General features: G+C 45.6%; 1 protein-coding gene across 3 annotated transcripts in view; it reads right to left on the bottom strand.

Moving 5' to 3' along the window:
* Positions 1-26,179, bottom strand: part of Adamts9 (ADAM metallopeptidase with thrombospondin type 1 motif 9) — a 174,699-nt gene that overhangs the window by 12,924 nt on the left and 135,596 nt on the right. For 2 of the 3 annotated variants that reach the window (XM_057763644.1, XM_057763663.1), the window contains 8 exons: positions 25,576-25,746; positions 15,592-15,786; positions 14,520-14,652; positions 13,900-13,994; positions 13,694-13,788; positions 13,468-13,601; positions 11,216-11,307; positions 4,161-4,265 (listed from right to left, as the gene is read on the bottom strand). In XM_057763644.1, coding sequence (XP_057619627.1) covers positions 4,161-4,265; positions 11,216-11,307; positions 13,468-13,601; positions 13,694-13,788; positions 13,900-13,994; positions 14,520-14,652; positions 15,592-15,786; positions 25,576-25,746 — 1,020 coding nt within the window. Of the gene's footprint in view, positions 1-2,834; positions 2,967-4,160; positions 4,266-11,215; positions 11,308-13,467; positions 13,602-13,693; positions 13,789-13,899; positions 13,995-14,519; positions 14,653-15,591; positions 15,787-25,575; positions 25,747-26,179 lie in introns of those variants that run through there. The other variant, XM_057763654.1, reaches the window with a different exon arrangement.

The following is a 26,179-nucleotide window of genomic DNA, read 5'->3' as shown; positions in this document are numbered from 1 at the left end:
ATTTTTCAGCAGAAGCGCTGAAGAGAAGATTAAGGGTATTGGAGGTGCCTGTGTTCTCCACTCAGGGAGGCCAGTTAAATGCTAACATTAAAAAAAAAAAATCCATGCCACTCTGAATATGATGAAACTTCTCACTATCTTTATTCCACTTGGTCCAGCGTATCCATGGCATACATACACCTGCTCCTCAGAGACTCAGAGCATCCCGCTAGCCCATCAATTGTTCTGCTCTCACGGTTTGCGGTCAAGGAACTCTGACATAGCCCGACACCCCATCCAGCTCCTGTACATTCTTGTCATCTCGTAGGGATCACATGTAATATCGTCACATGATGAGGTGAGCACAGGGTGTTTTACAGCAAATATTCACATGTCTCTGCTTAGAATACACGGCTACAATTGCTTTTATTTTATTAGAAGTTGTTGTTAATCTCTTACTGAGCCCTATTTGCAAACTAAGCCATCATAGGCATGAACAGACGAGGAAAACCAGTAGAGTTAGAGTTTGGTACGTTCTGAGATCTCAGGTATCTACTGAGAGTCATCCAAACACAAGAGGGGACCACTGCATCGGAATGAGAAGAATGAGTTGTCTTAGGTAAAGACAGAGATCAAGGTTCTTTCCGCTGTGAACAAGGAAGTGCACAGAAACTTTGTCCCCAGGGGTGAGGTGGCATCTCTGGTTTTCTGTGGTATTACAGATCCATGTTTAACCTGTACTACTGGGACTTCCTTTTAGTTTTGCTCAGGGAGAATGTTTTATTCCCAAGCAGGCTTGGGGAAGTGAGGCTTTCATTGTCGGGGCATTGACTGGGAGTGGAAATGTTACACAGTTCCCAGAGTGCCTCATGCAGAACCGCTTATGCAGACCTATTGAAGGTCTGAATGTGACAAGCAGGTTGCTTTAACTAAGGGCAGGAGTTTTCAAATGTAGTTATTGACTGGGAATATGGCATCACCCGGGAAAACATTAGAGATAGATGTTTCTGGTTTCTTCTAGATAGATTAGGGGCATTTGTGGGCTCAGCAAGCAACTCAGTTATAGAGCATGTGCTGGAACCTACATTTGATCCCAGTACCAAGAATGGGGGGAAAAAAGAAAAAGAAAAACGGGGTGGGGGAGAGTAAAAAAAAGTTGGGAGCTGGAGAGATGGCTCAGAGGTTAAGAGCATTGCCTGCTCTTCCAAAGGTCCTGAGTTCAATTCCCAGCAACGACATGGTGGCTTACAACCATCTGTAATGGGGTCTGGTGCCCTCTTCTGGCCTGCAGGCATACACACAGACAGAATATTGTATACATAATAAATAAATATATAAATATATATAAATAAATAAGTTGGCTGTGGTTTATCAAGCCCCATGGGTAACACTGCAGCACCTGCTTCTTCTGTGGGGCTCAGCTTCAAATAAAGTCACAGGGGTTCAAATAAGGTCACAGGGGTTCAAATTAGGTCACAGGGGTTCAAATAAGGTCACAGGGGTTTCATGTCAATATCTTACCATTCTCATTAAAAGGCTAATGTTCCTATGACTTTCACAATTTTGCTTTAATTTAAAAATATTCTATTTAATCAGGTGGTGGTGGTGTACACCTTTAATCCCAGGAATTGGGAGGCAGATCTTTGTGAGTTTGAGGCCAGCCTAGTTGACAGAGCTAGTTCCAGGACAGTTAGGGCTGTTATACAGAGAAACCCTGTCTTGGAAAACCAAAAAAGTACTATTTAATATTCATACTACTTATAATATGTTCTTATCTAACCTACCCCATTTATTCCCTTTCAATCTCTTCCTGATCTCTCTACCACTCTGCCCTCCCAACTTCATGTTATCTCCCTCTGTTTCCTAAAACCCACTGAGTCCATTCGCAGCTGCCTATGTGTGTGTGGCTATGGGACCGTCTGCTGGGACATAGGTAGCCTCTCGGTGCTGCATCCTTGCAGGAAACCGACTCTTCCCCAACAACCATCAACTGCCAGTAGCATCTCAGGCTGGGGTGGGTCTTCATGAGCCCCTCCTCCCTCCATGCTGGCCTTTGAGCATGTCCTGCGCATGTGGCCACAGCCACTGTGAGTTCGCGGAGAGCAACTCAGACACAGTTGCTGCAGAAGTTCACACCTTGTGGCTCTTCCAATGCTTCCACTTGCTCCTCTGTGATGATCCCCGAGTCTTGCAGGCAGGAGATGCTCTTCAGGAAGAGCTGTACCTTTTCCCAACCACAGTTCTGGAAGTCCGTTTCCACGGATCACCCCTAGGGGGTGCTGCTCTGAAGCTAAACCAGCAGCTCTGCTCTAGACTGCCAGGAGGTAGGAAGCCCAGTGCTAGCTTCTTTATATTTACGAGTGGGGAGGGGAGAGGGGAGAGAAGGGAGAGAGGAGAGACACAGAGAGATAGGCAGACAGAAAAGCTTGCTGACCTTCAGTTTGCTTGAGCTCCAGGAACTCACACTAAATTCTCAGAGGGTGGGAAACAACCTTGCAGTACTCATCATGTCCATAAGATGGCACCACAGCCTTTAGTTATTTTTAGTTTCTGGCTGAACTTTCAGTATTGAAATAGTTTAGCAGAATTGTAATTACGTATATTATATATTATGTATATAATATAACATATATTACAAAGATGATTTCACTTAACCACATTTAAAACAGTTAAAATTTTCAATTTTGGTCACTGAGACATTGCACAAGTCAAAAAACCAACACAATAAATCATACTAATTTTATTTCTTGTAAAAAAATTAAATCTATAAATCTGGAGTCATGGAGGAATGGTAGGGAGAGAATATTGTAATCTCAGGGTGCAGTCAAAGGTCACTGTGCCATTTCAACTGGGAGGGGAGGGCAGTACTTGGGATTAAATCACGAGCAATCAATGCGGCCATTGAGTCGGATTTGTGATCCCTTTTTAGCTTGGTGGCAAACTCAGGACTTGAGATGCAGATAGAACTCCAGAAGTTTTAAAAAGGGCTGCCAAATTTAGCAAAAGAAAACATAGACACCAGTCAAATATGAATTTTTATAAGCAACATGTTACCTTACCTTAAGAGCAGTTGTAGTAGTGGGGGTTTGGAGATAGGGTCGAGCTATGTAGCCCAAGCGGGCCTTAAACTGAAGACACCCCTAGCTCTACCTCCCCATTGCTGAAGCTACAGGTGTGTACCCCCATAGTTGGAGACAGGTCATTTTTAAAATATGCATATCCTATACTGTTCAAGAAATAGTAAAAAAAAAAAACAAAACCCAAACAAACAAAAAACCATTTCACATTTTTACAGCTGCCTTGCAGCTCTAACTGCAGCTCTAACCAGGCTCTGTGCCTCGCCTGGCCACATTATTCTGGACTCAGGTCTGTTTTCTTCACCTGCTTCCTTTTCTTATCGACTCAACTCAGGCAAAACTGAGCAGGAGTGGGGAAACGTCCTCTGTCTCCAGGGGACTCTCGCTCAGCGGAACGGCTGTAGGGATGGGGGAGTTTCTGCCCTTCTATCTCTTAGAATCACCGTGGAGACACAGACCCAGAGGTTTAGAGAGGGACCAGCCTGTACCTTTAAACTTCCCCGATGGCTCCGCTGCACACAGGATAGGGGATTTCCTGGCTGTGCTGTGCTGGTCAGTCACTTGGGGCTCGTTCAGCTACAGAACTGGACCCAGCAGACCAGAGTCCCAGGGCCTGCATTCCTACATGCTCTGTGATGCTGACAGGCCATGTGCACTGGGTGCAGGGTGGCCCCAAAGTGGATTATCATAGAAGCCAGGTGTATCCCTAACTTCCCAGACACGATCACCCCATAACCTCTTCCTATTGGACTCACAATTGCTTTTGAGTGGAACAAAGCAAAACATCATTTTCCTAGGTTCACACAGGTGAGGGTTCACGCCTTGGACTAGTAAAGACGTTTGAGCGGTGTGTATTCTAGAGCCCCCTGCCTCTTGTTTGATAAGGTAGTCCTCCCAGGTGCCTGGCCAGCTTTGCATTTACTAGGTGGGAAAAGTTCCAACCAGGCACAATGAGACTCCCCTGGGTCTCTATTTACATTCTAAATTTTCTCTCTGGGGGGAGAAAAGGTTTGAAGAATGGGAAAAGACACTGCACACAGCCACCATATACATAAAATGAAAGCAAGGGCCATCCCCTATCCCCCAAGCAATATGTAGCCTTACCGGAGACTTCTTGATGTCCGAAACGGCATAATTCCCTTGGGACGTCCATCTGGCCGACTCGGTTAAAGACAGGCCGGTTCCATAAAGGTTGATGCTGAAGCGTCCCTGGAACACATGGCCAGCACAGAAGACTTTCAGCCCAGGAGACGTACCAAAGGAAGCAAAGCTTTAAATGTGACACATTTAAAGGCACTTCGGTAAGGAGAAGGGTGTTAATTAATTTTGATGCCCACTCATTGTTGGAGGTATCTTGTTCCATTATCAGAGTCACACACTTTACATTCGTGATTTCTAGGTAGAGATTCTGTTTGCAGATCATGAAACCCAGGACTGCAGGTGATTAACTCCTTCCAGTACACAGTAAGCGCCCCGGCCATCTCTTACTGACTTCACAGCGTCCTCCAGTCGGCCTCCGTAGCACAGCAACCCTCCCTGATGTTGCTCACAATTACCAGATTCCTTCACGACCAAAGTGCCACAGTGTAATTTTTCTAACAAGATCTAGCTGCCAAAGTTTCCTGGGCTTCCAGTTCCCTGGGGCGAAGAGCAAGCACACTGTGTACCAAACACCGCTGGATGTGAGTTCAAAGCAGAGGCGCATTCCCCATAGCAGCCAGAAGAGGGCGCGCTTGGCTTGCTGAAGAAGCTTCCATCCCCACCCTCAGGGTGTGTGGTATGGGCGTTTTGATATTTATCTCTAAGGAGCCAGTGCAGTGTCTCGGTCTCTTCTCTCTTTCAAAACCATCTCCACCACTGGCTATTTCCGAGCTGAGAATGTTCTATTTGAACGTGAACACGCTCCCAGAATTACTTTCTCCCCTAAACTGAGAACCCACAGCTTTGTCAAAAGTTAAAGCAAAGAGAGGATGGGAGGGGCCACTCACAACCAAACCCTGGTATCAAAGAGTTAATTCCTTCGGCAGTTTTTAGATCCCAGGGAGATATCCTAGCCTCTCAAGACCTCCGCTGGTCCAGGTAAGGCTCACACCTGCCTCATTCGCTGTAGTGAGGAATACATTAATCAGCCACACACAAACCGGGCATGGTGGTCCCTGCCTGCATCCCAAGGCTCAGGAGACAGAGACAGGGGGATGGCAGTCAGATCCAGGCCATCTATATTACCTCGGGAAATCTGCCTGAAAGCAAAAATGAAACTCCAGGCTAAGTAAATAAACAAACAAATAAATAATAAAATCCTATGTGGTTGATACTTAGCAGAAATACTGGTATCTATAATCAAAATTTGAGTATCGTTTCTACATTTTCTAATTGTTTCATCATAGATTCTTGTTTTCAATGAATAATGATAGTTATTTGGGGGGGGTTCAGTTATCACTTGTCTGTTTATGCCAGTGATCGGCAGGGATCTGACTGACACTTGATCGATTTCCCAGCAGACAGCACATCCTAAGTCTGTGACTGAAAACTCCAGGACGAGGTGTGGCTCTGGGTTTTTCTGCCCACTAGCTCCTTAAATAGGTACAACTAAGACGTGCAAACCCTGCTGGAGCTGAGGTGTAGGCACATGCCATGGGAAAGGGGGTTTCTGTCCATGGGGTGACTGGCCAGTGCAGGTGAAATGTCTTCAGAGGAAATGTGGCAACATCTACAGACAGTCTGCAGCATCCCAGACGGTGGCAGGGGAGGAGGATGTGCGGCAGGTGGACATCAAAGACTCCACAGGATTGCCTGTAACAGGACAGCCCTGGTCTCCCACAGAGCATTGCCCAGGCCTGGTCCACAAGATCCAAAGAGCTGAGAGTGAGAAAACTTGGGGGTAAAGATGGAATCGTTCCACAGCACCCCCTCCTGCATCTGCTTCAGTAGACTGTAAGCAAAGGGCTAACTGCCCCAGCCCATCCATCAAAGGGGCTAGTCAGACCAAAGCTTGGAAAAGGAGGTTATGGCATGAACCTGTGCTCCCCACATTGCACTTAGCTCCTTCCCTGGCAGAGAATAGAAGATGTTACTAGATATTTTTAATGACTACACTCTGTAGGTGTTAGAAGTCCTTCACGGAGTGGCCTCAGCCTAGGTGTTTATGAATGCGCCTGGGGCTGGCCTTTCACACCAGCCTCCACACACAGTTTTCTGTTGCTGGTCTTTTTGTTTTGTTTTCATTCCTAATCTTAAAAAATTAAACAGCAGCAACAACAGAAAAAAACAGAACACTTTGGAAAGTCTCCTTGTGTGGCCCAGGCTGCCTGGAACCCAGTGCCATCCTGCTTTGGCCTCCAGAGTGCCGAGAGTGCTGGTGTGTAGACTGCCATGCCCAGATCCCCCTGGCCACTACCTCATGGCCGCTGCTATTCAGAGGGGCAGGACCCACCAGACATTGTGTCTCACATCACACAGTTACCCCGGGCTGCTGGCTTTCCCCTCCCACCTGCCCCCCCCACCCCCATTCCCTCTGTCTTGCTGCATGCCTGAAAAATCAATACCTGGTCTGCTTGGGCACTGCCCTTCTCAGAGGCAGATGCAGCCAGCCTAGCTCCTGTTCTCCCAGTGCCCCTAACATTCTGGGCCTTCTGTGACTGAGCATGTTCCCTGTAATCTTTTTAGGCCCATACTCTCAGCAGGGGGACACATTTGAAGGCAACAGCAGGTTGTCTTCCTCATTCTCTGGAATTTTCTGGTTGAATGGCTTGCATTTTTCCATAAACATTCTAGCTGACTGGCACTCTAAAAGCTAAGTACCGGGAGAAGAAGCGATCTCGTGGTCTCTCTGTCCCTGTTGTAGGATGTATTTGCACCTACGGTCCTGCCTTTGGCATCTGAAAAGCGTAAGTCTTGTAACTACCAACACTTGATTTAGGAGGGAGAGAAACAAAGAGTTGTACAGAGGCTGGCTGATCTCTAGAGGTCTGCAGAAGAGGTACTCAGACCAAGAGGGACCCTATCCTTGTCCTGTAGGAGCAGATGTGTCCAGACACGGCCTGGAAACAGGGCGAGAAAGAAACATCGACCGCAGTGGAGAGGGATTCAGACTTGAAATCAAATCCAGCCTGTCCAGAGACATCTGTGTGTGCTGTGGCAACGTTAGAATTTCATCCCAAGGGGAGGGAAGGAAGGCTGAGACTCCGTGCTAATGTCTCAAGAATGTTCAGCACAATGCCTGAAATACAGAAAATTCTCCATAAAGGTGAGTGATTGATTTCAGTGTCAGAGGAAACAATACTGAGTTATCTTGATCAGGATAAAAAAAAAATCATATCTTAGCCATCTATTGAGGTGATGGTTAGGGAATTTACTTGTACTGAAAAACAGGTTTTTAAATTAAAGACAAAAGGTGAAGAGGAAGGGAGGCACAAATGGAGCATCCTTCAGCATCCTTCAGTATTCCTCAGTATCCTTCAGCATCTTTCAGTATTCCTCAGTATCCTTCAGCATCCTTCAGTATTCCTCAGTATCCTTCAGCATCCTTTAATATTCCTCAGTATCCTTCAGTATTCCTCAGTATCCTTCAGCATCCTTTAATATTCCTCAGTATCCTTCAGTATTCCTCAGTATCCTTCAGCATCCTTTAGTATTCCTCAGTATCCTGCTTTGATTTCAGTGCAAAAGGAGCTTGCAGACTGCACCTAGTCAGGCTGCCTATAAACCTTTCCATGGAATATCGAATTAAAAAAAACAACCAGAAAAACTCAGGTTTTCACTAAGGTACAGCCAGTGCTCAAAGAACTTTGAAGAAGCCCTGAATGGACCCAGTAGAACTGGCTGACGCAAAACAGCAATCCTCTCCCTGGCAGAGAGTTTTCTTACCTAACAATAGCTTCCTGCTTCTTACCAGAGTTCAGTCAATGAGCTCACGGCTCTGAGTTATTAAAATAAATAAAAAAGAAATTACCCTTCATTTACTGAAGAGTTAACTTCTCAAAGGATATGCACTTAGAAAGGAGAAAATCCTGAGGCAGTTGAAAAAAGTAGGGCAGGGTCAGTCTTTTAGCCACTGAGATGCTTGGAGTCATCCACTCTCTAAAGAAACTGCACTGCAAACGTTTAGAACTCCTTGGTGATGGAGGAAAGTCCCTTTTAATTATTGGGTCCTTTGCTGCTTTTCTCTCTGCTACAGGTGCCCCTGCGGTGCCTCTAAAATGCCTCCTGATGCTGTCCTAGAGCTTGGGACACACAAAACACTTTGAGGACACTGTTTCCTTAGAAGAAAGTTCAGATGAGTTGGGATGAATTTGTGGTTGGGGACAAATGCAACTATCCTTCAGAGTTAAGATCTGGGACTCGAAATGCCTCTTTTAATCCCAGTGCCCAGACTTCTGAGTGCTCACAAGTGGGCAGTTCCCAGTGCAGTCTAAGGGCAGCTTTGCAAAGACCTCACAGGAACCGAAGGAAACAGCGAGCTATGTGCTCCTGTCTAGAAGAGGAGTCTTCATGTTTGTCCTACACCCCAAGTGCTGAAGCTTCTTGCAAAAGCTACTGGCCATTTTGAAAATTAGTCCAGGCTGATTAACATTTGAAAATGAAGTATTTCCCCCAAAGGCTATGACTGTAGAATGGGCAGGAAGAGGTGAAGACGCTTAGCTTGCATTTCTGGTACGAACTCTACAAATTCCATCCATCTGGAGTGGATCTAACAGATGGAATCAGGGCCTCCAGAGCCCCAAGCCTCAGGCGAAGGGAACTTTTAGAATATCATATCATGGCTGATTGTGAGTTTCCAACAACAAAGATGTAGCCTGGCTCAGAGCAATGTAGAAGCAGTGGCGGCTCAGTTGCTGCTCTAGAGGCCTGGCATTGTCGGAGCCAGAGATTACCTGTGTGTGCCTCACGAATCTCAAGACCTCCGGTCCAATATTTATCTATTTAAAATCATAAAACACCCTGCGATACTTTAAAAAGTATCTCTACCATTTCTCTACCAATACACATTTTAAAAAGTGCAGGGGAGAGGGAAGGGTTGGAAGGATGTAAACACAGTACTCATGAAATACTCAAAATATTAATTTAAGAGAAAACGGGCTGGTGGTGTCGCTCAGCCGTGCAGCAGGCATTTAGCATGCAAGAGGCCTTGGGTTTAATTCCAAGTACTACAACACACACTACTACACACACCACAAACATACAATACACACATAGACACACACCACACATCATACACCCTCCACACACCACAAATATACCCCACATACATATACACACACCACACACACACATCACAAATATACACCACACACACACCACACACATACCACACATACACACCACAAACATCCCACATACATACACACAAACGACATATCACACACTCCCACACCACAAACATACCCCACATACATATACACACCACACACACACCACAAATATACCCCACACACATACACACACCACAAACATATCCCACATACATACACATACCACACATTACACCCCCCCACACCACAGACATACCCCACATACACACACACCATCACCCACACACCACAAATATACTCCACATACATATACACACACTACACACACATCACAAACATAACCCACATACATACACACACACCACACATACACACCAAAAACATACCCTACATACACACACACACCACACATATACACATTCTCCCACACCACAAATGTACCCCACATACATATACACACCACACACACACACTACAAACATACCCCCACACATACACACATACCACACACACACCACACATGCCACAAACACACCCCACATACATACAAATATACCATATATACATATATACACACCACACCACAAGCATAACCTACATACACACCCCCACACACACACCACACACAACATACCTCACATACATATATACATACCACACATATATGCCATACATATATACACACACAGCACACACATACATCACACACATCTCATATACATACACATACACCACCATTCCACAACACATATGTACACACCACACATGCCCACACATTGTGCATGCCCACATATCACACACATATACCTATATACACCACACACATAATACACAACCACATACATACATATCACACACACCACACACATAACACACAACAATATCACACACACAACATACATACAACACACACAATACTACCCCACATACATATACACATGACACACACACATCAAACACATACCCCACAAACATATTCCACATACACATACACCACACACACATACCACATACATGACACACGCATAAACCACACACATACACAATACACACATAATGCACATATACACCCTGAAAAACAACCCAAAACATACAGATGGGCTCATGCTATAATTTTTACATGGGTCTCTCTTCAGTAACTCCATGTGTGTTTTTCTAGAGTTGTAATACTCAGAATTTATAAAGACAAACGGGTATGCTAAGCCTCATTTATGGTCTTTTCCTCCCCCTCTTGTCTTGGTTTGCCTGGGTAGGTGCTGGGATTGAATCTGTGATCTTGTGTATGATGCTGGTTGCCAAGCTGACTTGTGACCCATTTTGTGGCCCACGTAGACTTTCAACTTCCACACTTCCTGCCTTATCCTCCCAAAGATCTGAGATCTCAGGCCTGCCCCACCAGGTTTGGCTCTATATTGATTTTTTTTTTTTTGAGTCAATTCTGTGTGTCTTTTCCCATTTAGTGACATACTGCCTGTGAGTGTTTAAATCAGTCATGGGGAGAATATTTATACCATAGAAACTGGAAAATGTTACAAAGCATGAATTTTATGGAAAGTCTATCAGTGAACATTAACCAGCATTCTACTGACTGCAGTATTCATTTATTGAGCCATAATTTATCGGACCAAGTCTTTGCCACCCTATGTCTGATTTGCTCATAAGTCTTGACCATGATACCCGATGCATCTTGCTGAATGCAGAAGTCATGCCTGTAGCTGTTACCATTTCTTAAAAATCAAAGTCCTGGGTTAAGACTCCAAACGCATTTGTGAGGCCCTTGACACAATGCGGCCTGACCGCCCCATGATCAGCTACACAGATTCTAGCTATAGGAACGCATGGACAGAACGGCCTCTGATGCAGGGCGAGCAGACAGTTCCCGGGAAGTGGGAAAACTTGAGGACATACCTGTGGGCATTTGGCAGCGCTGTAGCAGTCCCCAGCAGTGGCAAAAGGGACAGGGTGCCCTTCGCTTGTCCTTGCAAACTCTAAGTCAGTGGCTGTGGGAGTTGGGGAAGGGTTAAAGAAAGTGAAAGAAAGGCAGGGGAGAGAAATAATGAGGGAACAGGACAGTAATAAGGAGATGGGAGACAGAGGGAGGAGGAGGAGGAGGAGGAGGAGGAGGAGGAGGAGGAGGAGGGGATGGGAGAGAAGAAATAACTCATCATTAGTGAGCAGATGGATCCAGATGTGCACTGGTGTTTTCCCCATCACACTTGTGGTTCTGAGAGTTCCTTTCCCTGGGATTTATCAGCACTGACTGTTTCTGCAGAGCATAGGAGCCAAAAAGAGGTTTAACGTGACCTTAGAATTGATTCCTACATAAATAGGAATCACTTAAGTGCAGTAATTGAGCCTGGGCAAACCCCTTGTTACCCTGCATCCCGGGCTTAAGGACAGGGCAAGAAGCCAGGAAGGTATTCTCAGCCACTTAGGGGCCATCCCCCAAGTTTCTTCTGTCCTCCAGTGGCCTAGGCCCTATTCCTGCCAGAACGGAGGACAATTAGAACACAGAGCTTGCGATGACCCAGGGCAATTTCTCAAGTCCGGGGCTAGCATCTAGTTTAAAAGTGGGGAAAAGCCACCAGAAACTCTTGAGCCGCAGTTGTTTCTTAACCATGCTGCTACTCCTCGAAGCTCTACAATCGCACGAGAGGCTACACGATAAGCCGCAGAGGGGCCGCAGAGGGTGGCAGTAGGTCTTGTTGGTTTGTGGTTGAATCTCTCTGCCCTTCCAGGAACTGCTGCGGGCCTGGCACTTTCAACAGCAAACTCTGCTGTTGAGGGAAGGAAATCTGAGACTCCCATTTTGAAGGAAAGTCATCCTTGGTCCCTTCAATAGCTCCTCACTGGGGTCTTTTCTTCTTAAAGTTTTCTTTAGCATATATTAATTACATGTAATAGTGGGTTAGGGCACCTCCACATACATGTATGCACACACTCTATCTATCTATCTATCTATCTATCTATCTATCTATCTATCTATCTATCTATCTATCTATCTATCTATCTATCATCTACCTATCTTCTGACCATATTCACCCAATGCCTCCACTTGTCCTCCCTCCCAGGCCCACTCAACTCCTTCCTCTTCACAAGTACTTTACCTACTTTTGTATCTTTAGTGCTTCTTTTGTGTGTATGACCCGATAGATTTCATTACTTACAGGAATATGGGTGAGGGGTTATTTCCATGGCTACACCACTAAAGAAATCATGTCTCCCTTCCCTAACAACTTAACTGCCTATAGTTTCTGAGTGGAGTAGGATTTAAAGGCAGTGGTTGTTCAGGGGACAAGGCCGTGAACCCCACCCTGCCTTGATGATCTCAAGTTGGGGCATTTTTTTCTCAACTAAGAAACTACAGAGCCCCTGCATCTATCCCTAATCTCTACAGTTGATGGCATATAAAAACTCTCAGGACAAATCACGCTCAGTCGAGCTCAAGAGGAAGCCAGGGTAATATTATGTGAGCAATGTTAATAAGAAAAAATTTAATTCTTCATTATTTCTGTTACTCCTCTACTCAAGAGAGCATGTTTAGATATTTTAGCTGTCTTTAGCAGCTCTAATGATTAATGTGCCCGGTACAACCAGAGTCCTGGCCGGGGTATGAAATCAGGCTATGGGCAGACTTGTTAGGAAAGGTAATTCTGGAGCCATTTTTCTTCCATAAATTAACAATCAGATAAAATGAGTTTTCTGCCTATGTGTGTGTGTTCTGTGTTGGGGAGAGCCATCTGGAGGGGGACGTGTCTTACAAATGACTTTGCTACTGTTTCCTAGCTGCTGTTTCTTCTCTAGAAGCTTCTTGCTGCTCTACTGTTTTCCCTGTGTAGACACACCCAGTGTCTAACCTCCGCACATCCTTAAGGTCCTGTCCAAAGGCCACACCCACTATGATGCTGCACTGAGGCCCAATGTACATTGGTGAAACTTCATGGCAAATATTTATCTCTTTTTGTCCCTCATTTAATAGATACCAGAGACCTGGCCTATGCCAATCACACTCTAGACACTGAAACTCAGCACAGAACACAAAGGACAAAGCTTTGACCTGTGGAGCGTAGGGCAGGGTTGTCACTACCAAACTGTGACTTCCCTGTATCTCCCCACTCCCGGGACCCGTGCACTTCCGCAGGGTGCTTCACTGAACTCACTTATGATCTGCATACTGGTCAGGTCGATTCGAATTTTCTGGAAAGTAGAAAAGCCAGCAGCTGTGTAATCCTTGCGGCAATGGCAGTCATCTCGTCGGCTCCCATTATAGGGACATTCTGTTGGGTTGTGCAACCTAAGCAACAGAGAGAACATTGCAGTCGGAATAGGCAAGTTTTCTCTAGGGCCCCTGTGGCAGCTAAGCTCTTCTGGGACCGAGTCTCCTACCTGTGCCCGTAAACTTCGGAGAAATTCTCTGAGTCACCGTGGGCCAGGGTCACATACTCCTTGGGATAGTCGGAGTGCATGCCTGCACAGAATACCTACAAGATACATGAGGAAGGAAGACTCCAGCAGGGGCACTCAGGAAGGGCGATGAGAGCAGAGATTGCTGTGCAAACAGTCCCTAAACGACGACTGCTTTCGGCACTCACCTTTAGGGGTTTCCCTCTGACGACCAGGAAATATTCGCCATCTACACTGGCACTGTTGAGTCTTTTCACCTCCTTGCAGTTCTGGGGTAACTCGCCTAGGAAACACAAATCCAAAAAATGGTGCAATTGTCTCCTATGTTCACTGTCTACCAACGGAACACGTCACACTGTCTGCACGAACCGGCCAAGGGGTAGATTAAAAAGAGAGAGGGAGGCTGGTGGGGGGAAGAGAGATGAGGAGAGGGAGACAGTTCAGTCAGTGGAGTGCTTGCCAGGCAAACATAAAGACTTGAGGCTGATGTTCTGGAACTCACACACAGCTGGCTGTGACTAGGCACTGTGGAGTCTCAGAGCCGGGGAGGACGAGCGAGAAGGACGACGAAGGTCCATGGGAGCTCTAGGCTGAGACCATTTTGTCTCAACAGAAAGGTAGAGAGTGACTAAGGAAAAGCACTTGAGATCAATCTCTGGACTCCAAAAATTTGAGCACAAAAGTGCAGTCCCCACGAACGCACCGTGCAAGCACAGAAAATCACTACATTTCTAAAGAAGACAGACAAATAGACAGAGATGCTTCGCTCTCCGTGGCCGACAAAGGGGGCTTCAGTCGAGTGACTTACAGTTATAAACGTTGTGACAGGCTTTTCGCTCTTCTGGCTTTAGGTCGGAGGGACATAGGTTGCTGGGCTGGTCCTCGTTGGTTAAACACTGTACAGATCTATGCATGACTCCCACGCCACAGGACACTGAGCACTGGAAGGTGAAGCAGAGTCAGTGGGTGGCTCTTGAACCGGGGAGGTGTAAGCATCATGACACAAAGCTTGGAGCCTTGGGGTTGTGTGACAAACAGCTGGCATTTATTGATTTCTTACCATGACTAGCTTAACTGTTGTGTTATGCTTCATATATATTTACTTGATTTTATATATATATATATATATATATATATATACTATATATGGATAAAACACATTTCTATATAAAACATTTATACACGTGTGTCACTGTATGTAGTGACCCACACATTCTCCCCCATTTAAACTGCATAAATAACCTTGTGGGATAGCATGGCCATTACTTGTTTTTACAGATGGAGGATCTGGATACAGATGTCAGGGAATTTGCTCAAGGTCGTAGTGGAGTTGGGATGCAAGTCCTAACGACTTCCATCACAATACACACCTTTCTCCTGAGAGCTTGGTAGCCCAAAGCCAGAAGACTGTGATAATGATTTTTCCAAACAGACTCTATTTAGAATATTCTGTTTTGTGTTTCAAGTAAACAAAGCTCTCCCAGCACAGGCAGACTGGAGTGTTGAATCCTCCAGAATGGAAGCAGTCAAAACACGCCCTGTGCCACTCTTAGGAGAGGCCAGATTCTAAAGCCTGGCTGAAAAAAGGCATAGTAAAGACGTAGGAAAAACAGCAAAAGGTAACATAAAATCGACCACAAAAATCTAAATGCCTTTTATAGGTTGAATCAGCTTCATAGGTATCCATTTTATAAATGAAGAAACTGAGGCACAAAACTTGACAACTTGCATTTTCCTGGGACAAAGCAAGCTGAACTGTCAGCTGTTTAGAGTTAGCTAAGCCTGTTTTCTGCCTATCAGCCTTAGCAAGTTGCAGGTAGGCAGGAGGGGTTCAGAGAAAGCTTGTGATTTCAGAGTTCACAACCCAGCCCCCTACTTACACTGCCCCAGTTACCAACTCTCCAGGTGGCTGAGACAGGACAGTCCCTCAGGTAGCAGGGATGGACACTTGGTGGCTGTGTGCCTGGGCAGTTCACCGTGGTTTGGTAGCTGTATTCATAATTCTCCTTGCCGGTATAAATCTCACTGCAGGAGACCAGCCTTTGCCTGTAGCCCTTCCCACAGGTCACTGAGCACTGAAAAGAGAGATCAAGAGAGGATATGCCAGACTTTTCCTGTGGCAGCCCCAATAAGCCCCCACCCTCCATATCAAGTTTGCCCTCCTGTGGGAGCTGCAGCAAGCTCTCTCATATTTATCGGTTGAAGCCTTCATCTCAGGCCACAGCAGGTTCTGCCAGACACTCCCCAAACTGGGGCTTCTCTAGGCAGAGACCTCAAAATCCTTCTTTCTCTGGGGCTCCCAGAGAAGGATATGGATAGCCATATGCCATCAAACTCACCCTTTCTATGCTTATAAGACCATGCCAGAAGCTCAACGGCATGTGGAGAGGAAAAGGGCCCTGCAGCCAGCTTGTGAGCTGCAGTCTCAGAGTGCAGTGTAGACTGTTTTCAGGAGACCCCAGAACCCGCCCCCCCATTCAGTCTCCTACTCTCCGTGGTGTTCTGCTTGTGCACATCCACCTTTCCCCGGCTTCCTTCTCTCTTCTCTCCTTTGCTATGTGGTTTGGACACCAAGTCACCTTCCTGCCTTCTTTTCTTTCTAAATCATGGCATCATGATTATTTTATTGTAGGTTTATGGCAGAAGACACAGCAACGACAAAATGAAAATGATAGACCAATAGCCCAGATGAAAACAGACACAAAAATTAATAAAATACCTGCAAGCTAAGTTCATGAACATATCAAAAATACCACTTATTGCAATCAAGTCAGCTCCTTCCCAGAGATGCAGAGATGGTTTAACATATGTTAACCCACAAATGCAATATATCATTTATATGCTTTCAAAGACAAAAACCATGTGACCTTCTCAGTAGATGCAGAAAAAGCCATTGACATCAATCCAACGTCCTTTCACGATAAAAGCCACAAAGAGTCTATGAGCTGAGGGAACACACTCTAATGCAACGAAAGCTATACAAAGCAATCCTATAGCCAAGCACACTCAGCAGAGGAACTCAAAGCATTTCTTCTAAGATCAAGAACAAGAGGTTGTCCAGTCTCTATGCTCAGTAGAATGCTTGAAGTCTAAGTGATAGTGACAAGATAAAAGACAGATAAGTAGGAAAAAAGAAGTAAAAACCATCCCTATTTGCAGGTAATATGATTCTATACATAAAATCTCCAAGGACTCTGCCAGAAACCTCTTGCAGCTGATAAACACACCTAGCAAAATGGCAGGAAACAAGATTAACGTATAAAAAGCTGTAGCCTTCCTGTATACCAATGACAAACAACAGCCTTGAAAAATCCAACCAACTCTGAAAGAAGCCCAAACAAGGCAGCAACAGCTCTCCACAACGGAACTCCACAGTACAAAGGCGGCCCGAGAAGATGCGGACTCCACAACGGAACTCCACAGTACAAAGGCGGCCCGAGAAGATGCGGACTCCACAACGGAACTCCACAGTACAAAGGCGGCCCGAGAAGATGCGGAAACCTCTTATGGATTGCGTTAATATTGTAAAAACAGCCATCCTACTGAAAGCAATCTAGAGATTCAGGGCAGTGCCCACCCAAATTCCAATGTCATTCCTCAAAGAAATAAAAATAAAAATTCATATGGAAGCACCAATGAGCCAAAGCAACCCTTAGCAAAAAGAATAACGCTGGAGGTATCATCATGCCTGACTTCAAGTTATGCTGCAAAGCTACAGTAATAGAACCAACATTGTACTGGTATGAAAACAGATCTACCTGGGACAATGAAATAGAAGAGAACAGTGCTTCTCAACCTTCTTAATGCTCTGACCCGCTTAATACAGCTCCTCATGTTGTGGTGATCCCCAACCATAAAATTATTTTCATTCCTTCCTCATAACTGTAATTTTGCTTCTGATATGAATTGCAATGTAAATATCTGATCTGCAGGATATATAATAATGTAACCCCAAGGGGTCCCGACCCACAGGTTGAGAACTACATATAAGCCACACAACTACAGCCACCAGATCTTTGATAATGATGCCTGAGAGCAGGAGAGCTGACCACCCACTGCTCCCTCCCTATGCCCCCTACAGCAATCAGGAGAGAGGGCCCTGCAACTTGCCTGGGCAAAACAGTAGAGCTGGGCCTGGTGATGTGAGTGTGGGGGACCCAGAACTGAGAGCAGAAGGACTGGCCCCACTCCTTGCTGTAGGATGCACCGGGCGAGCAAGCCTGGGTAGTGATGATGAGGGAGAGCTGGCAGGCTCTAGCCAGTCCCAGAACCAGGGCTGAACTGGGCCACCCCAACATTCACCGAATCTATGAACTGTTGGAGCATGTGAAGGGAACGAACCTACAGAGCGGGAGCTCTGTGACACAGGACAGCAACAGGAGATCCAAGAGGAGCTCCAGGAAAAGCCCATAATTGGTAGTATAGCAAAAACAAGTGGCCTCTAGTCAGACCAATGGCTGCAGGCAACGAACACTTGCACGTAAAGATGAATGGACTAAAGGGGAAATGACTCAACGCCACGTGACAGCTTCCACAACAGATGACAGATTCCACAGCAGGCTTTTTGGCTTGTTTGTTTTTGTTTCGTTTCTTTGTTTTGTTTTTGCTTTTTCTTTTCAATTTGGTTCTGATTTGCGGGGGAGTTTATAAGAGCAGGGAGCAGATACGGGGGAGGGGGGACAGGAAGCTCAGCAGGATTGGAATTCATAATGCAAAATCCACAAAGAATCAATAAAAGTTAAAAAAAAAAAGACTCTGGATCTGAACAGAGACTTCTCAAAATAAAAATTATTAATAGTTAATAAACATTTAAAGAAGTGTTCAATATCATTTTCCACCAGAGATATGCATATTAGAAGTTTTTGAGGTCCTACCTCTACCCGTCAAAATTCTTACTGTAATATAAACAATTAACAGCGAATGCTGGCGAGGGCAGAGAGAACACGGAAACACCTTATTTACTGTGGGTGGGTGAGCTGATGCTGCTACTATGGAAATCAGTGTGGAAGTTCCCCATAGAACCACGACTCAGATATGCTGCTCTGGAAACAGAGCCAGAGGACTCTGAATCCTATCACCCAGACGCTTGCACACTCACAGTTATGACTACTCTAGTCACAATAGGGAGAAATGGAACCAGCTTAGATGTGCTTCAACAGAAGGATGGATAATGAAGACATGGTGCAAGGGCTGGAGGGACGGCTTCCTGTTAGATTCATGCACTGCTCTTGCAAACTGGCTCCTGAGTTTGAGTCTCAGCACCCATATCGGGTGACTCACAACCATCTGTAACTCCAGCTTCAGGGGATCTGACGCCCTCTTCTGGCATCCTTGAGAACTACACTCAAGTAAACAGCCTCCCATGGACACATACATATACACATAATTAAAAATTAAGCCTTTAAGAAATTAAATTCCATATATGAGGGGGCTGGAGAGATGGCTCAGAGGTTAAGAGCATTGCCTGCTCTTCCAAAAGGTCCTGAGTTCAATTCCCAGCAACCACATGGTGGCCCACAACCATCTGTAATGAGGTCTGGTGCCTTCTTCTGGCCTGCAGGCATACACACAGACAGAATATTGTATACATAATAAATAAATAAATAAATAAATAAATAATTCCATATATGATGGAATTTAATCCAGCCATCAATAAACATGAAACTCTTAAATCTTAAATCTTCAGGAAAATGGATGGAGTTGGAAAACTTTATATTATGTGACAAATTAGACAAATATTGCATGTTGTCTTTCATAAGCAGGTCCTAGCTGCTGATTTGTACATATGGATGTTCCTGTGAGTGTAAGTATGGAAGTCAGGAAACTAGAAAGGGACCATGGTGGAGGTTAAGAGTGGACAGGGGAGGGCAGTAGAGTGCATGAAGACAGAAGGAAGAAGACTGGGGGGGGGGTTTAAGTGGAGAGGGCAATCAGAGCAGGGAGACGGGCAATAGGGTGGCTGTGGGGGCAATGAAAACTAAGGATATATGGAAAAGGTGCAGGGAAACCTGGCAATCTAACTAAAAAGAGAAACTAAAAATAAAATGTTTTCCAAAGTCTATCCAGAATAGGTAAAGAAAAATGACCCAATAAACTACAGATAACAAAACTGAAAATCTCACCGATGGGGTAGCCTACCTCCCAGTGAGCCCCCAAATGATACAGGCAATGGCTGCTGAGAGTGGTTGTCCACCATAACTAGATGGTAAGACTAAAGATACCACACACTTTGACAGCAGGACCTAGAGAAACAGCTGGAAGCATCCTCCCTAATTTCACAGTGATAGACTGTGTTCTACAGGTTGCTGGTGGGAGACCAGTCAACAACAGCTTTACTCAGGCACTGCCAGCATGCCACTTGGGCACTGGTGGACACAATGTGCCCATCATCTGGCTCCTAAATAATTATATTTATGTCCATAGTGTAGTGCTGCCATCAGCTCTGGTGAGAGAGGCAGCAGTTATTACAGAGACTTGTAACTGGTCAGAGAGCTGAAAACAAGAGACAGTTGGGTGCTCGGCCATAAATAAGGCATCCTAGTACCCCTTCCGTGAGTCAGGGAAGGTTGTGGAAGAGAGGGCAGACCAGAAGGAACATAAGAGCCAGATGATGAGATCCGTGGGATGCTGGACTTCTAGGCATGGCATGGCTGTGGCATGCTTGAATGCACAGGAGCTGTGATGGCCCCTAGTAGAGCCATACACAGTTGAGCCAGTCAACATCTGTCTATGGAGGGGAGGAGGAGCACAGGGCCCCACCCCTTCTGAGGATCTGTTTGAAGTCAACGGTTTCTGGAAGAGAGAGAGACATTTTTCCCCCCAGTAGGGTAGCCCACCATATACTTCTATAAATAACTTCTCACCTATGCTCCTGTAAGCAACTCTAATATAACTCTAACCGCACGCGCACACACACACACACACAGAGTAAAGGGGGAATAGTAGGAAAGATAAGGGGATCAGTGGGAACAGGAGAGGACGAGAGAGGATAATGGGCTGAAATTTTCATAATGAGACCCGTTTTAAATTTATAATTTACATATGCTAATAGAAATAATAAAATTAAGTTACAATTCATGCCATTTGGATGGCACTTCCAGGCAGTGTTGTGAATCAGGGCCACTCTTTGTAAAGGCTCTGCACAGACACAGAGTGGAGGCAGTCTTCTCTAAACCTCTCCCTACACTGTAGGGCCAAGAGGAACGCCTGGAAATAGGATGTCACATACATGTTGTGTTCTTTCCTGGGTGAGGGTCCAGTTTTCATTAATCCCCAAAGATGATTTATTTATTTATTTATATTTATTTTTTTTTATTTATTAAAGATTTCTGCCTTCTCCCCGCCACCGCCTCCCATTTCCCTCCCCCTCCCCCATTAAGTCCCCCTCCCTCATCATCCCTAAGAGTAATCTGGGTTCCCTGCCCTGTGGGAAGTCCAAGGACCACCCACCTCCATCCTGGTCTAGTAAGGTGAGCATCCAAACTGCCTAGGCTCCCACAAAGCCAGTACGTGCAGTAGGATCAAAAACCCATTGCCATTGTTCTTGAGTTCTCAGTAGTCCTCATTGTCCATTATGTTCAGCAAGTCTGAAATCTCAAGGTCCAAATCATGAGCAGGAGACAGAGCACGAGCAAGGAACTCAGGACCGCGAGGGGTGCACCCACACACTGAGACAATGGGGATGTTCTATCAGGAACTCACCAAGGCCAGCTGGCTTGGGTCTGAAAAAGCATGGGATAAAACCCAAAGATGATTTAAAGTCACCCTGTCTGCCTGATGTCCCGTGCCCTGTTGCTTTAAGCTACTCCATTTTCTTCCCCTTTAACCTTTCTGGGCTGGCCTTGATGAAATCCTAGCAACAAGAGAGAAGAAAGTCAGCCAGAGGCATGCTGAGCATCCCCAGCTCTCCCTCCCAGCTGGCTGGGGACCTGGACATGGGCCATCCAGATTTCTTCCTTCTTTGGCTCTTGCTGCTCACATGTGGGAGGACCCAGCTGACTCCTGGCCAGGAGACTTCAGGCTACTCCAGTGTCTCAGCGTAGAGAGATGTTGACAAGCTCTGCCTAGCTGAGCTGTGGGTGTTCTAGAGAGTATGACCTCATGCCTTTATAGCCTCAGTCTGTACTGTATACTGGAGAAGGCAGATGCTGAGAGCCAAGCTCATATACATCAAAAGCAAAAGCAGCCTGCTGGCGATTTGTGCATCTCAGGAGACACACATTTGCTGATGAACCTGGGCCACAAACGTGGTTAGAAGCCTCCAAATCCCTGAGAAGCATCCAGAACAACTAGACACTATGGGCCAGTTGCTGGCAGCACTGTGAAACAATCGATGGGCTTCCCCAGCCCCTCTAGGCCAGGGGTTGGAAGTGTGTGAGTAGCAGCAGTGTGGTAAGTAGACTCCAAATGCTGTGGTCTTGTGTGCACAGGGAAACTCTCCTTTTCTAACTTGAATGGAACAACGAAGCAACATCAACACCCCCGTGTTCACCAGGGCTGTATTTCAGGCCTCATGCCAGAGATGCATGTTGCCCTTACAGCCCCTCTTCACAAGTCTGTTCTAGGCCTTGCACACTCAGGGGGTATGAATGCTGAGAACAACACAGAGAACTCTCCTGAAGCCAAGGTCTCAGAGTAAAGGGATAGCCTCTCTCTGACTGTCCCCTTGCAAGCACTGTGGTCCTTGTGTTCTGTGCTCAGATCTGTTTTTAACCCTTTGCTATAAAAATATGTGGGTTCGCTTTCAATCCAAAACATACTTGAAAAATCTGTGGAAGCATGGAAAACTCTGTGCCAAAGGATGTTCTTTTAGGACTGAGGAGGTAACTCCGTGAGTCAAATGCTTGCTATGCAATTAAAAGAACTTGAGTTTGATTTCCAGAGCCCATGCAGAAGAAGCCAGAAGTGGTGGCATGCACATGGAATCTTAGCCCTAGGAGGGAGATGGGTGGATCCAAGGGGCTTGCTGGTCAGCCAGCCTACCCTACTTGATGACCTGAAGAAGTAAGACCCAGTGTCCAAAATGTAAAAATACAATACAATATACAATACAATACAATAGTGGAAAGTGCCAGAGGAATAACCCTTGAGGCTGTCCTCTAGCCTCCACTACACACACTTAAACAATGTGTACACATAAACATGCACACATGTGCACACAAAGACATTCTCTCGTCTGCTGATGGTTGAGGTTGTGGTAAGACTAAAGGTGCAATGTGGCTCTCAGAAAGAGATTAAAACTCTGTCCATGTAAATAAGCCCCATAGAAGAGACTGACCAAAGGTGGATGCCAGTTTGGGCTGAGAGGGAGGCACAGAAACTACAGCCAGATACGGAGAAATGAGAGCCCAAAAGAGGAGTCTGCTGGGAGGCAGAAGGCTGGAAAGGCGCAGAGACGAAAAGATCTGTGGAGAGACAGAAGGGGGCACAAGGGAGAGATCCCCATGCTGAGAGCAAGGGGAGCTGGAGCTCCTGCAATGGTCAGAAGTTAGAGGCCATGCCTGATGAAGAACAGAAGAACCAAGGGATGAAAGGAGAGGAGGTGCATCCAGAGACCCTTCCCAGCCTTCCTTGAAGGGTTGGAAGCTTTTGCCCCAAGCTAATACACTTCTGGACTCACCTGCTCCTGGCTGGCAACTGTGTAAATGTATACCCTAATGTTCTATCTTTGTGTGTGTGTGTTTGTGTGTATACATGCATGCACATGTGTGTATGTATGATCATGGGTACACACATAGCAGTCAAAGTTCAAGGCTGAACGCTTTTTCTGTCACTCTCCACTATTGTTTTGAGTGGTTTCTCATTGAAGCTTGAGCTCACTGATTGGCTAGGCTGAGTGGCCAGTGGGATCCATGGAGAGCTTCCTGTTGCTGCCCACAAGCCCTGGAATTGCAGGTATGTGTGAGCATGCCTGGCTTTTTACACAGTGCTGAGGATCTGAACTTAGGTTCTCAGGTATACCCAGCTCTCCCTTTGCCATTTAAAGGCTCTTCATGCTGTCGGGAGGTGTGTGGGACATGGCGAAGAAAAGACCTCGGAACTCTGGACCTCAAATATGTAAATGTGTGTTGTGGGCGTGTCCAGCACACTGTACATCACTATATAATGACACTGGCCTCCACCTACCACATAGCAGAAGTACACTCTGTCCTAGCTGTGATAACCAGGCATGTCTCCGAACATTGACAAAGGCCCCCTCAGAGGATGAAAATCAGTATTGTAGGGAACAGGATGGAGCGACATGGTTAGAAAAGAATTTTTGGGCCAATTTGAGAGAATACATAGTTCAGCACTGCAAATATAAAGGTAAATACTCATGTCATTCCGGGTGAACTTTCTGGCCTGTACGGAGAGATCCCATGTGAACACGTATGTTAGCCAGCATCATTATCATCTGTCCTGTGAATCAAGGTGCTTTGACTTTAAATCTCTGTGCTCTTTTAGGCAATGGCAACGGTTTTTGAAGTTTTAGATCTTTCATTGCTTTGCAATATTATGAGGTTTGAAGATTAGGTAATCATGCTATGGTTGGTATTGGTTTATTAACTAAAACTATCTATGTAGGCCTTGCCCTTGGGAGCCTATAAGGAAAAAAAGAGGCTTGGGATCTATTAGATATCACAGAACATTCTTAGTTTTGCTGGGACCAAGGTTTTTAAATGGGCAACCCATACCCAGCTTGTAGGAAACATTTTCAAATAAAAATGTCAGGCCTTGTTTCTCAATTAGGAACCCACTTTTATGCTTTTTTGAGAGCTCCAATTAGGGAGAGGAGATGTATGTTTGTGCACAACCACCACCCCAAAAGAGAGCCAGGTCAGTGGTCACCATCTTTATGTAATTAGCATAGGGCATGGCACTATTAGAAGGTGTGGCTTTGTTGGAGTGGGTATAGCCTTGATAGAGGCATGGGGAAAGGATTTGAGAGTTCCTATACTCCGGATACTGCCCAGTGTCTCAGTCAACTCCCTGTCCCCATCTCCATCTAGTATCTCTCTGACACTAAGGTATCATTTTTATTTTTATTTTAGTGTGTGTATGTTTGTGTATCTGTATGTGTGTGTAGTTGTGCGTGCAAATTTATTTGTGTGGATGTGATATGCACATGCCACAGGGTGTATGTTTGATATGTGAGTCTTCTGTTTTGTGTTGATTTCATTGGTTAAATAAAGAAACTGCCTTGGCCCTTTAATAGGACAAAAAATTAGGTAGGCAGAGTAAACAGAACAGAATGCTGGGAGAAAGAAGTCGAGTCAAGCAGTCGCCATGATTCTCCCACCCGACACAGATGCAGGTTAGGATCTTACTGGTAAGCTACCACCTCATGGTGGTACACAGATTATTAGAAATGGGTTAATCTAGATGTGAGAGCTAGCCAGTAGGAGGCTAGAGCTAATGGGCCAAGCAGTGTTTAAAAGAATACAGTTTCTGTGTAATTATTTCGGGTAAAGCTGGCTGGGTGGCGGGAAGCGGCCCGCCACTCCTATTTCAACATATGTTGGTCGGGGGCAACCTTGAGTGTTGGTTTTCATCTTCCATCTTGTTTAGAGACAGGGTCTCTAGCTCGCTCTTCCTCTGCATACCACAGGCTAGCTTGCCCATATACTTCTAAGCATTATCTTTTCTTCACTTTCCATTTCCCACCACGGGCACTAAGGTTACAGATGCTCAAGTCATTGATGCTCAGCTTCTCTTTGGGTTCTTGGGATTTGAACTCAAGTCCTCACGCCTGCACTGAAAACACTTTACACAGTTTTCTCCTCAGTCTCAAGAGACATCCTTATACATAGCTTTCTGCTGGCACTTGAAGGCATCCTATGCATTTTCATCCCCTAGACCAATTCCCTCATTCCCCAGGACCGTACCTCAGACCATTCTCCTGTGATCCACACATACTCGCAGGGTTGCAGACTGCAGCTCTCACGGTCTGGAGGCCGCTGGTCTGGGTCACAGTGCGCGCTATGTACCTCGCTTTGGTCCTCCGCTGTGCACACCACCTGTCGGTACCGGGAGCCTTCACCACAGGTCTTGGTACACTGCAAGAGACAAATGGGTTGGGGTGAGATGAAGTCTTTCACAGATTCACACTCTTATTCTTGCAGCTATTTGATGACTTAGCTAGAAAGCTGTTAAGGTGACAAGATCCTTAGGCATTGGCTGTTTCTTTCTAGGTATCTGACAGCTTTATCCCTGACACAGGGATATGTTTTCCACACTTGTCTGTCTGAATGAGAAAATGAAAGGGTGAATGAATGAATGAACACCAGCTTGGACAAGACTTTCAAGTTTTGTTTTTTTTTTTTTTGTTTTAATTCAACACTCAACCAAACACTAAATCCATGGCTGGGGATATAGCACAGGGAGAGAGCACTTGTCTAACATGTGTAAGACCCTGGGCTTAATCCTTATCAATGAAGAAATAAAACAGGAATGAAAGGAGAGGGGAGGAAAAAGAGAGGAAGGAAGAGA

The sequence above is a fragment of the Chionomys nivalis genome, chromosome 1 (genome assembly GCF_950005125.1).
Source record: "Chionomys nivalis chromosome 1, mChiNiv1.1, whole genome shotgun sequence".
NCBI classification, from domain to species: Eukaryota; Metazoa; Chordata; class Mammalia; order Rodentia; family Cricetidae; genus Chionomys; species Chionomys nivalis.
This window is presented reverse-complemented; position numbering and strand designations above follow the sequence as displayed.